Source organism: Camelina sativa, chromosome 18, assembly GCF_030686135.1.
Source record: "Camelina sativa cultivar CO46 ecotype springtype chromosome 18, ASM3068613v1".
Taxonomy (NCBI): Eukaryota; Viridiplantae; Streptophyta; class Magnoliopsida; order Brassicales; family Brassicaceae; genus Camelina; species Camelina sativa.
In genome coordinates, this window is record NC_141897.1 from 4,405,421 (window position 1) to 4,417,841 (window position 12,421).

Below are 12,421 nucleotides of genomic sequence, written 5' to 3' on the forward strand. Positions count from 1 at the left end.
AACTACCATTCAAGGTTTTAAAGAGACAAAAATCAACACCAAAAATCAAAAACTAAAAAAATAAATAAAAATCTAAAACTAAAAACCATTTAAAAAACTACAAAACACTCGAGACTTTATTTTATTTTTAATCTAAAATCTGATAAATTTGTTCCTCATTTTATATTGAAAACAAACACTGTAATTTAATAACAAAAACTGTATAAAATCTTATAAATTTGTTCCCCTTCTAAGTAAGTTGATCTTAATCGTTTCCGCTAAATTAATTGTCATTTAATCGCTGCGATTTGTTGTTACATATGAGAAACTGAGAGACTTGTGGTTTAATCGTTGCCAACACTGTTGTCTACAAACACCCAAAACGAACAAAATTGGGCAAAAGATAAAAATGCTGGATTTGGTTTACTCTTTTTAAGTCAAAGTTGAGGACTCAAAACTGAAAATAAAACAAAAACAAAACAAAAAAAACAAAATACCACTGAGGAGTCTCACCGCCGCTGAGTCTCTTACTTAAGGTTTAACAAAATTAAATTACTTTTTCTCGTTTTATTTATTTTCCACGACTTTTTTTCTCGTCTTCCCAACTCTTGGATTCCCCCTTTCGAACTGATCGAGGAAATTGCAGTCGTCACTGATCTCCCAAGTTTCTTATTCTACCTCCTCGATGCTTCAATCCTAACTTTTTTTTTTTTTTTTAATTGAAAGCAGAACCTGTTGTGTAGGAGAGGACTCATCATCGATTTGGTCAGAGCTGCTTTTGTTGAATTCCGAAATTTTCTTTTAAGTTTCGTCGTTGTGGTTTGTTTCGTTACTTGTATAAGATTAATCTGAGGATTCTCGTGTTGGAGCTACTCTCTTTCTCTGCTTTTGAAGTTATTGGAAGAAATTAGGGTTTCATGGATATAGATGGTGTAAACGATGTTCAGATATTGGATCATGAGCTCTTACAGCTTCCTGGTTTGTCTCCTGTTTCACTTAAAGCTAATCCTCATATCGCTGACGAACTCTTCTCCCAGTGGCTTTCACTCCCTGAAACTGGCCGTTTGGTATATATTTTTATTCAATTTGCCTCTCTGCTTCTTCCTTCCGTTACGGTTCTATGTGACCCTCTTTTTGGCAATTCATTTGTGTGTGATGTTTTTATGCAGGTCAAGTCTTTGATTGATGATGCTAAATCTAGCACACCAGTAAGTGCATCCAAGAATTGTACCAGTCTCAATGTTGCTTGCGGAAGTGCATTGCCATCTGTGTTTATGAACAGCGGTACTCCCCCGTTATCCCCACGAGGCTCACCTGGGTCTCCTCGTTTCTCCAGGCAAAAAGCAAGCCCTTCTTCTCTACAGTCTCCTCTGAAATCAGTCAGGGAACCAAAGCGCCAACTCATTCCTCAGGTTTGATTTTAACAAAATCCGGTTTAACATGTTACATAGTTGAAGGGTTTAGCTAATATTGTTTAACATTCTTGTTTGACCCTTCTGTGCCTTGATATGTTATGCAGTTTTACTTCCAACATGGGCGTCCACCTGCGAAAGAACTAAGGGAGCAATGTATATCCATGGTTGATCAATTTTTTAGTAACTATATAGACGGACTTCATATGGATGGTGATGTTTAAATTCAAGATCTTTTACATCACAGTCCTGTTCTGTAAGGAATAGACAAACAGTTGATCTTACATACACATTCTTGCTATTGTTCAATTTGCAGAATTCAAATCCATTACTAAAGAAGTCTGCAAGCTGCCTTCTTTTCTTTCTCCTGTACTATTTAGAAAGATAGATACGAGTTGCACCGGTATCATTACAAGGTAACTCATTGTTTACTTTCTTCTCATATGCGCAAGTGTACATATATACAGGTATTTATGTAATTTATTAATAGAACACATTGGTCTGGATTTCCAGATTCACCCTCAGCTATCTTTTTCGTAAATTGCACACCCTTATTGGAAATCGACTGTGGCATAATAATTTTAATACTTGATTGTTGTTATCTTTAGCTAGTATCTTGAAATACATCATATTTGGTTCCTGAATATTATGTTCTTCTGCAGGGATGCATTTATCAAGTATTGGGTTGATGGACATATGTTGGCAATGGACTTAGCGTCACAGATATATAATATTTTAAGGCAGCCAGGTTGCAAGTACCTTAGACAGGTCTCTTTTTGATTCCTCTCCCAGTTCTTCACTGCTGTTTTGATTTGCTTACCAATGATTATCGTCTCTCTTGATTTCTTTAGTCCACTGTCCTGAAGGCTTATGTTTTTTTTTTTTTGGATTGGGGATAGGCTGACTTCAAACCAGTTCTTGATGAGCTTCTGACAACTCATCCTGGCTTGGAATTCCTCAGAAATACACCTGAATTTCAAGAAAGATATGGTAAGAACTTGGTTTATAACACATTGATGTTTTGGTGTTTAATATCCATAGTTCTACCGGAAATGTATGTTTCATAAGTAGAGTAAGACGTTCGTATGATTTCGTTCACACATATTTGATATTTTAAAACACGTTAATGAACTTGAAAGTGACAGCTCTAGCTGCCTCGTTGGCCTAGGAAAATCATTCTTCCCAATTTAATTCTATGGGCATTTTCCGTTACTACTATCTTGAAAGTGATGAGATGACACTTTGTACATATATAATATTTTCATGTGCGTACTGTTGTTATACATCTAATGACTAAACCTTTTTTCCTGTGCTTGTTTAATTCATCACTGTATTCTATTCCGTCTTCCCAGCTGAGACCGTCATCTACAGAATCTTTTACTACATAAACAGATCAGGTACTGGTTGCATTACTCTTAGAGAGCTGAAGCGTGGGAATCTTATTGCTGCCATGCAACAAGTTGATGAAGAAGATGACATCAATAAAGTTATTAGGTGATTTTGTTTCCTTTTCATCATCTCTTAAAATGTACTTCAAAAAGATTTCAATTTCAATTTTATTTTATAATGAAAACCAGTTTAAGTTGTTTAAAAATTCTTACTCAGAAATGAAAACCGTGTAGCATTGTAAGTAATATGGGTGGTGCGTAGCTCTTCATATTGTTTCTTAGTCCATAAAACTCATAAGGGGAAGAAGTGTATTGGTAGTTCATATTGATACTTAGGCAGGACATCATGCATAATTTGACCATTCAATACGACATTTTCTTTGCTTTTCAGGTACTTCTCCTATGAGCATTTCTACGTTATATACTGCAGATTTTGGGAACTCGATGGCGACCATGATTTCCTTATTGATAAGGAAAATCTCATCAAATATGGTAATCATGCTCTTACGTACAGGATTGTCGACAGAATATTTTCACAGGTTTGCTCCAGATGTTAATATGTTACTGATCAGTCTTTTTTTCGAAACTTAATCGTTGTCTTATGGGATGTGTTTCATTCTCACTTTATTGAAATTACGGCTATTTCTCACTTAGGTCCCTAGGAAATTTACAAGCAAAGTTGAGGGGAAGATGAGTTATGAAGATTTTGCATATTTCATTCTCGCTGAGGAGGATAAGTCATCTGAGCCTAGTCTTGAGTATTGGTACACGTCTCTTCCCTTCTTTTCTTTTTTTCTGTAGCGACTTCTCTTCAGCCAATTTTCCGTTAGCTGCTTAGCTCAGTGTATCACTATAATTGTATAACTGCTGAGCCAAAACTTGTGGTATATGTGGCCTTCTTGATGTAACAATGTGTACCTGAGATTTTATTCACTATGCATTAAATAGTACCATTATTTCATGAACATAAATTCACATATTGAAACTAAGTCATTTATCTGCGTAGCGATCTGTAGCTCGTTTTTCATTTGAATCTCATGAACCTAGAATGCTTTCTATTGAACCGCTGATATGAGGGCATGCCTTGCTGGTATGCTTATTTATCTCCCATGGATGTTAAACACAGGATCTTGGCAGCTTTGTGTTTTTCCCTTGATATTGATTATAACTATCTTTACAGGTTCAAGTGCATAGACCTGGTTGGAGATGGGGTGATCACTCCCAACGAAATGCAATTTTTCTACGAAGAGCAGCTGCATCGCATGGAGTGTATAACCCAGGAACCTGTACTCTTTGAAGATATCCTATGTCAAATATTCGACATGATTAAACCAGAGGCAAGTTTGAACCATAACATGGTCTTTAGATATTCCTGGTTGTTCTGTTTATTTTTGCTTTTTTAAAACATCAATTTGTTAAATGACTCTTTCAGAAGGAGAACTGCATCACACTCCAGGATCTGAAAGCATCTAAACTTTCTGGAAATATTTTCAATATACTCTTTAACCTGAACAAATTCATGGCATTTGAAACTCGTGACCCGTTTCTCATTCGCCAGGTAATCCAAGTTTTTCTGTAGAGTTTTCTTCCCTCTGTCTTATTCAATCCTTGGTTTAATATCTGTTGACAATTTGCGAAAACTATTAAAAGCTTAGATAGTCCATCATAACTCTGGAGAAAACTATAAAAAAATGTGTTAGATTTAGCTAACCCAACTTCTACCGCAGCCGGTTGTAGCTGTTTCAATCCGTGCTACTTCTAAATCAAGTTTGTTTCTATTTGACAGGAACGCGAGAATCCAACATTGACAGAATGGGACCGATTTGCTCAGAGAGAGTATGTGCGGTTGTCAATGGAGGAGGATGTGGAGGAAGTCTCGAATGGGAGTGCAGATGTTTGGGATGAACCACTCGAATCTCCATTTTAAGTGACTCATAAGAGGTACGTTGTTCCACACTGCTCAGCACTATAGTTCCAAAAATACCAATGTATGTATGAGATGGCGAATTCATGTGTAACCAGAGAGATGCTCCCATGAAAATAAAGCTTCTTCCTTTCCTTAAAGACACTTTCTTTGTTTTGTTTTTTTCTCGTTTTGCTAGTTTTTTGGTATCAAGAAGAAAAAGAGGTTGGATCTTCTTAGCCCGTAACAGTCTCGAGATCGTCTCGCAGACAAGCACGAAAGCCTGTCAATTCCACCCAGAGTTTGCGTCCACGAGAGTTCTCCCACGACGCATGGGCTGTGTTATTTCGTGAAATATTTGTCTTGCTTAGGTTTGATCAGGTTGGACCTTTTTTCAATCTGTGTATATTATTTATATACGCCGGTTTATAGTATTTTGTGGAACCAACAACAACGGTTTAATAATTTAAATCAAAAGAACTATGTACAAAGACACTGATTTACTACTTGTTTTACATGTTCAAATCTTTTCTATATGCTTATTTTATCATCAGCAATTTTGTGCATATGATATTCAGATTATTTACTCATTCCAGTCTTTGTTCATCAGTCCACATAAAAAAGAACAAACATATTGAAGCTGAAAAATGAAAATCATGAAAAGGTGATGAAAGTTTCCCTTAACAAAAAACACTGGAGTCAGTAATATTTATTTTACATTACAAAAGTACTCTGAAGGGTTGGGAAAGTGATGGAAAGGAAAAATGTAAAAAGTGGAGTAATAAGTAAATAATTTCTGGCTACCTTTTTTTTTCAGCTAAACTTTTATGGATGTGATAGGTAATTTTGTAGGTTGCAAATGGATACCAATACCATAAATAACGGGAAAAAATTTCAGAGTGGTCAATTTTTTAGACATTATTTCATCTTCAGAAAATGCAAATCAATTATACAAAGACGATCAATTTAACATTTTCCTAACATTTAGAGGCTTTCAATGTCTTCGATGAGACTGTAAGAGATGTGTAAACTAATTATCACACCCGATATATTGATTGATTGAGACCGACACTTGTTTGCAATGGAAGAAAAATCCAATACCGGTACCTTGTACTTTTCATTTTCATTTTGTCTATGTCTGAATGACAAGCATGAACTAGAACCAACTCGTAACTTCAACTTCGAATGAAAACGTTACTACTGTATCATCAAGTCAAACTAAAACGTCACTAAATAACCTTATTTAAATGCAATTATTATAATATTTAGTTAATGTAGTCAACTTAAATATGCCTTAAATGATACTGAAAAATAATTGAATGCAAGTTTTAGCTTTGCAACTACATTATGATGACACGACACAAAAGTTTCCTAAAGTTTAAAAAATATCAAAATGGATAAGATTTTTTTTAACCTTATCCCCATTTTTGCCAAAAATATCATCTTTCGTTTTAAAATCTAAAAATTAAAACTCACGCGCCACAACGTGCGCGTTTAGTTACTCTTTTTTTCAATTTCAGACCATAATTTTAGGATAAATTACCAAAAGCTCTTTAGGGTTTCTCAATTCGACACAAAAAACCCCCCTAAAAATCTCACAATTTGGCCGAGTCAAAGAAAGAAATCGAGTGATCCGATTCCGGCGAGAGAGGAAGAAGAAAACAAATGGCATCGTTTCAGGTGATGCGTTCTTCAAATTCTAGAAACTCGGATCTATCACATCGTATCCCCTCTTCTTCATCTTCGTCTATAAGACCTCCTCAACAGCAGTTCATGCGAGATCTCACTATCGGCGGTTACTGCGGAAGAAACGACGGAGGTTTATTATACAGTTCTACTTCGATGACGGTTGAAGGTATTTTACACGATGCTTTCGCTTCAGATCCACCTGCACCGACGGAGTCATCGCTTCTAGACGCTTCGATTACTCTCATGGATGCTTCTCCTGCACCGACGACGGTTGTTTCTGATGCTGTGGATCACGGCGGAGGAGGAGGAACGGAGACGACGCGTGAGGGGAGGAGTGTTGATGAGGTTTGGAGAGATATGGTATCAGGAGAAGGGAAAGGTATGAAGGAAGAGACGCAGGAAGAGATTATGACGTTAGAGGATTTTCTAGCGAAAGCTGCTGGGGAAGACGAAGGTGGAGCGGCGGTTACCACGGATGATTTGGATGTGAAGATTCCGCCGCCGACGAATTACGGATTCGATCATTCTGCTCCGCCGCATAATCCGTTTCAGATGATTGATAAAGTTGAAGGTTCGATTGTTGCGTTTGGGAATGGTTTCGATGTTTACGGCGGAGGAGGAGGAGTAGGAGCTGGTGGTGGTGGAGGTGGAGCGAGAGGGAAGAGAGCTAGAGTAATGGTTGAGCCATTGGATAAAGTAGCTGCACAGAGACAGAGAAGGATGATTAAGAATCGTGAATCTGCTGCTAGGTCTAGAGAGAGGAAACAAGCTTATCAAGTTGAGTTGGAAACTTTGGCTGCGAAGCTTGAGGAAGAGAATGAGTTGCTTTCAAAGGAGATTGAAGATAAGAGGAAAGAGAGATACCAGAAGCTGATGGACTGTGTGGTTCCTGTGATCGAGAAACCGCAACCACCGAGGTTTTTACGCAGGATTCGGTCTTTGGAATGGTGAAAAAAAAGGTATAGACTTTTGAAGGATTTTTAAGGGTTACTTTGTGTATGTTATGTGTGTGTGAGAGTGGGATTCATAATCTGCAGTGGAGTGTAATGATTATGGTTAATAACATAGATTGCATATGTTACATACTTGATCTTGGGATGAGCACAACCTTTCTCTCTTTGCAAATAGAGTTTGAATCATTACGGTTCAGGTTTGAGAAAAGAGTGAAGTCTTTGGCAAAGTGAAGTGAGATTTTCCACTTTCTTGTTCTCTTGGCTTTCGATTTAGCCGAAGAAGTTGGTGACAGTGATGAGATACCTGTAAGGCTGTCACCACCCAAATTCAGAGACAGACTCGTCTCAGGAGTTCATTATTTTTTAGATGAATTGAAAGCGTGTTGTATGGTAACAGATACTGATAATTTTCGTTGCATAGTCGAGATAGTACCCACAGTATCGAGCTCTTTCATTTGGTTCTGAAGAGCTTGGTCTTTATTCCCAAGCCAATGAGCCATGTATGTGGAGGTAAAGCGAACAGAAGCACAGTGAACAGCTAAATAAACTCAATCTAGTATACCTTTTGATGAACACTGAGAATTCAAGGGCATTCAAGACCACTGAAAGTATAGCAAAACCACAAAACGCCGGTTCAGACTTCAGACTTCAGACTGCGTTATCTTTAAGAAAGTAAAACTGAATATAGTATATCTCCTTCCTTAGTTCCTTTTCTGTACCTGCTTCCTTGAAATTTGTCTGCAATATCAACAACTTCCTTAGGGCCTTTCTGAACCACTTATGTGAATTAATAGAGAATTAAACATGACCTGTACGTATCTGCCATCTGCCGAAGAAGAAAAGTAAATGGTTGATACAAACTCACCGCAGCCATTGTTCACCGGAGCAGTTACAGAGAATAGTAATCTTACACTGGAAGATTCGTGACTTATTCATTGAAGGCAAATAGATTTCATTCATGTCTAGTACCTGGTCCGTTGATTGGTACCACTTGCACATTGCAAATTTTAGAGCTAGAGCTACTTCTACGAAGTTAACGAGCATGTCTTGGACATCACTCATCAGCCGTTTATAACATTTACATTGAATAGGTTTGATTTTACTATAGATTTGTATAAAAGGGTCCCATGCGGTCTTCTTGAATATGATGTGTAGTAAGCATGCTTTTGTTCTATGTACTTGTTTCTTCGTTGTTGATTCATAATTTGCAGTAGAGTGAGATGAATATGATTCTTAACTTTATTATGATTAGTAGTTTATAAATTGCGTATGTTACAAATATCTCTCATTGCAGATGAAGAGTTAAAATCATACCGATAACAAAGAGATTTTCTAAATATTAGGGTTTGAGGACGTGGGATTCAGATGGTGGAAGAGAAGTCAGGAACGATGAATTACTAGGCACAGGCAGGAGCAGCGAGATCATCCTCTTCCTTGTTCTCTTGGCATCGTTTTAGCAGCTGAAGTTGCCGTCGAAGATGCACTACCTGTAATTACCCCAAATTCACCAATGTTACTCATCTGCTTCACATATTTTAGCTGTATCCTAAAGATGAACTCGAAAATAGTAACTCTCAGTATAGACTTAGGTTTAGTTTATTGTTGCTGCTCCTAAAGATTCGTATATATCCTCAGGATTAAAAAGATCTTATACATGTTCCACTAGAGATAGAACCGTGGCTCTTGAACGAAATAGAATTGGTAAATAAGCTACCTCTTCTTGAAGCAGAGTTGGGAGGGAAGCCACGGAAATGAGCTGCTTCATCTCTTGCATCAGAGCTTGGTCTTTGATCCCTGACCATGTCTGTGGAGGTAAAGCCAACAGAAGTGCAGTGAACACATCGTTTCCTGCTGGATAATTTGCTTCCGGACCATATTCACAATCAGTTTTGGTTGATGGCACCAGTAGATCTACCTTTTGTTCATTCCCGTCACGCACCACAACTCCGGTCACCACGGTGCCTTCATCGTCACCAGGACCTTGATAGGGAAACAAAAATTAACAGCTGAAATTTCATTACTAGTTCAAGTCCGGTCAAGCCTGATCTAACAGGAACGTAAAAGGTCAACTTAGTTTAAGAATCAACATAGCGTGATAGCGACATACCTTTGATCTTCACACACGTTTCCCGACAACAGAACTTCTTTGATGAGCATCCGGATAAGATTTCAGCTCCTTGGCAACAGGCCATTGCAGCAGTATATGTCAGACTGTCTTCATAACACACTGAGGATAAGAACTTATTGATGTGTTTGAACAGTTCAGTTTCGTGAACTTCTTTCAGCACCAATTCCTGCAGTAGATTAACTTAAGATTAGACGATTCAAAGTCCAGAGCATCCAAAGAAGAGGAAAATGAATCAACGATCATATTTTTAGAGGAAAAAGAATGCGTCCTACTTCAAATAATGCGTCACACAAACCAAAAATTCAGAGAGATGAACAAAAGTGCTAATCATCAGTGAGGAAAAGATACACTTTTACTGTAATTGTATCACATATAATAACCAACAGCTCTATGCAAAACAAAGTGCAATGATATACTCTTTTCCATATCGTCATTTTCCCATTAGTCGGTGTTCTTCAAAGGGATGAAGGGTTATTTTCATGCAACTTTGGGTTTATGTGACCTGTACATTGATGAATCTATACTACTGAGTACCTTTAGGTTCAGCCTCGATTTCTCCTCTGCGCTGAGATGTTTGTTTGAGTCCTCTGTAATTCGGATCTCAGCCACCCATCTTATGAATTGGTTGAAATTTGATGGAAGTGACTTGAACACAACTGATATGATTTTCTCCACAGAATCTACATCCTGTGAACTTACAAGACGAGGAACATCTTCCTTCAAATACTTGGCTGTGTCGATCCAGCTTTCATCCTTGCAGCTCTGGTATATATAAGCAAATTTATCACCAATCCACAAGGTTTTTATTACCAATACCCATGATAATACAAAGACACGAAAAAAGAAAAGAAAAACAAACTATTAACAAAACACAAAGAGAACCATATTGAATTCAACATACCAGAGTATACAGTAATCCGGGTTCTCTGTGAGGCCTAGATATGAGCATGAACCTGGGAACAACACACAAAAACATCAGACCAAATTCTATAAAAAAAACAATTACATCCATGAAACAGTTAAAAACTTAAGAAAAAAGATAGGAAATGACTATGTACCCTCTGTGTTTCCCTGTAGACTTATCAATGCTGTCCATAGCTTCCCAAAGAAGTTCAAGAGGAACCCAGTGAGGAGGATACTTGAAACGAGCGGTATCAAGAATCAAAGCCATATCTCTCTCAGCATTATAGCCACCAATAGGTGAAAAGTGACCAGACCCAGTCTGCGAAAAGATTCGTTAGAAATCCTGAATCAACATGGCAAGATCACTAAAAACTGTCACAGAAGTTACCTGCTTAAATACGCCTCTGTGATACGTTGAGATCATATGACAATTCTCAGAACGAGTGCATTTCTCGACCAATTCACGGAATTCGTCAATGCTGCTCTGACTCGTTCGGAAAGCCTCAACTTTAGCTCCTGAACAATGAGCCAAACAGACAACTTTCCCAAACGAGATACCCTTTTCCTTAACTACTTCAAGTGGCTCGCAGCAGTCAAGCATTGATTCATCAAACCACCTCCAAGGCCCTATTCTCCATATCATTAAACTAATGTGAGTCATTTCATCTACCCCTACAACATATCATGCTTTCTCTAATACAAAAACATTACTAGTCTCTATATAGTCATACCTTTCCATTTACGACCAGGATCAATAGAAAGAGCATTCAACACGACTGCAAGGCTAGCCAAACCACAATACGCAGGTTCAGACTGAGTCTGGAAATAAGAAATCAACCTGAAAAACCCTTCCATGGTTCCTTTCTGTAGCGCTTCATTGAATATTAGCTGCCGCCACAAATATAATAATCACAATTTCATAAATCGAGATTGGGGGATATCGTAACTAATCGCGAAAACCCTAAATTTACAATCCGAATCCATGAAATACAATCGATCTCAGTAGACGAACCTTGCCTTCGGCGGAAGAAAAGTCAATAGCCGGAGGAGAAGGAAGTGATCTACGATATAAACTCGCCATAGCCATTTTTGCACGGATTGGTTTAGTCTCTCTCTCTATATATATATATATGTACAGTACTGAGAGAGAGAGAGATATTTACAGAGAACACAAAACACTTTTGTTCTGGAAGATTCGTTTAGTGGATGGATGGATTCGAAAACAACAACAACAACTTTACCAACTCTCTCTCTCTCTCTCGTGTTCAAACTTTCGGCGTTGTGATTCGAAATTGGTACGACGATCCTTTTTATATATAATAATAATATTCCAACTCTCGTGTGTCATTTTGATTTTTGATGTCAATGCTCTTTCTCTCTCACTCACTTGGTCAAATCAAAACGTGCAAAAGCCATTAGTGACCCATCAAAACCATCTTGTTCCACTCGGTTCGGTTCAGTTCGGTTCGGTTCAGTTCGATTTCGTATAATTAGTATATTTGTATATATTCGGTTCGGTTCGGTTTGGTTTTTAGTATGAAACCGACATAAGGTATTTCTTCACATTGTATGAATTGGTTTGATCACGCTATTAGTATTTTGAGTGGTATCCATTGCCGTGCTAAGGGTAATTGTGGCTCAAAGCTGTGTGTAACAAAACTAGATTTTAATCTGTTGTACATATTTTTTTATAATAAATAAAAAATATTCATATTTTATATTTTTGAGTTTGCTTTAGTTTGTAGTGATTAAAATTTAGATTCCATCATTTTTGTTGGATTGTACTTTTTGTGTTGGTTTTTGAGTATGTTTTATAATAATTTAGATTGTATAATTTTCGTTTGGTAATAATATGTGAAATAAATAAATAGGTAAATATAACAAAAGAATACATAGATTAATATTATACAAGTAGATTATGACCCGTTATACATCGCGGAATAATTTTTTTTATTTTTTTTGTTAATATACTATTTTAATACTAATTTTGCTAATATAATATTTTGTTAGTTTTAGTGATTTATTATATAAACTTTGGTATACCGCACAATAATCTTTGTTTACTA

At 37.1% G+C, this 12,421-nt stretch overlaps 3 protein-coding genes across 6 annotated transcripts; 2 read left to right on the top strand and 1 right to left on the bottom strand.

Moving 5' to 3' along the window:
* The first annotated feature begins 413 nt into the window (after positions 1-413).
* On the top strand, positions 414-5,207 carry LOC104760539 (serine/threonine protein phosphatase 2A regulatory subunit B''alpha). 3 transcript variants are annotated; one of them, XR_015588510.1, is made up of 14 exons: positions 414-515; positions 709-1,046; positions 1,149-1,391; positions 1,499-1,604; positions 1,708-1,807; positions 2,054-2,159; positions 2,291-2,381; positions 2,784-2,885; positions 3,171-3,318; positions 3,434-3,543; positions 3,960-4,116; positions 4,212-4,337; positions 4,566-4,720; positions 4,882-5,207. XR_015588510.1 is itself a non-coding variant. In XM_087498208.1 (14 exons), exons 2-13 carry the CDS (start codon positions 897-899, stop codon positions 4,704-4,706), a joined length of 1,620 nt encoding a protein of 539 aa, XP_087354334.1. In that variant the 5' UTR covers positions 414-515; positions 709-896; the 3' UTR covers positions 4,707-4,720; positions 4,882-5,207. The 3 variants fall into 3 exon arrangements, 2 of the variants coding, with proteins under 2 accessions (XP_087354334.1, XP_087354333.1); XM_087498208.1 differs by having other exon boundaries at positions 2,744-2,885; XM_087498207.1 differs by lacking the exon at positions 414-515 and having other exon boundaries at positions 536-1,046; positions 2,744-2,885.
* An 838-nt stretch (positions 5,208-6,045) lies between these two features.
* Positions 6,046-7,456, top strand: LOC104760540 (G-box-binding factor 4). The gene has a single exon (XM_010483479.3). It carries the CDS (start codon positions 6,348-6,350, stop codon positions 7,320-7,322), a length of 975 nt encoding a protein of 324 aa, XP_010481781.1. The 5' UTR covers positions 6,046-6,347; the 3' UTR covers positions 7,323-7,456.
* A 1,084-nt stretch (positions 7,457-8,540) lies between these two features.
* On the bottom strand, positions 8,541-11,719 carry LOC104760541 (glutathione gamma-glutamylcysteinyltransferase 1-like). Of its 2 annotated transcripts, none has more exons than XM_010483480.3 (9): positions 11,368-11,719; positions 11,087-11,243; positions 10,744-10,982; positions 10,511-10,674; positions 10,354-10,405; positions 9,987-10,214; positions 9,432-9,618; positions 9,039-9,304; positions 8,541-8,811 (listed from the first exon to the last, which is right to left on the bottom strand). In XM_010483480.3, exons 1-9 carry the CDS (start codon positions 11,440-11,442, stop codon positions 8,722-8,724), a joined length of 1,458 nt encoding a protein of 485 aa, XP_010481782.2. In that variant the 5' UTR covers positions 11,443-11,719; the 3' UTR covers positions 8,541-8,721. The 2 variants fall into 2 exon arrangements, with proteins under 2 accessions (XP_010481782.2, XP_087354335.1); XM_087498209.1 differs by having other exon boundaries at positions 11,373-11,638.
* Positions 11,720-12,421: the final 702 nt, after the last annotated feature.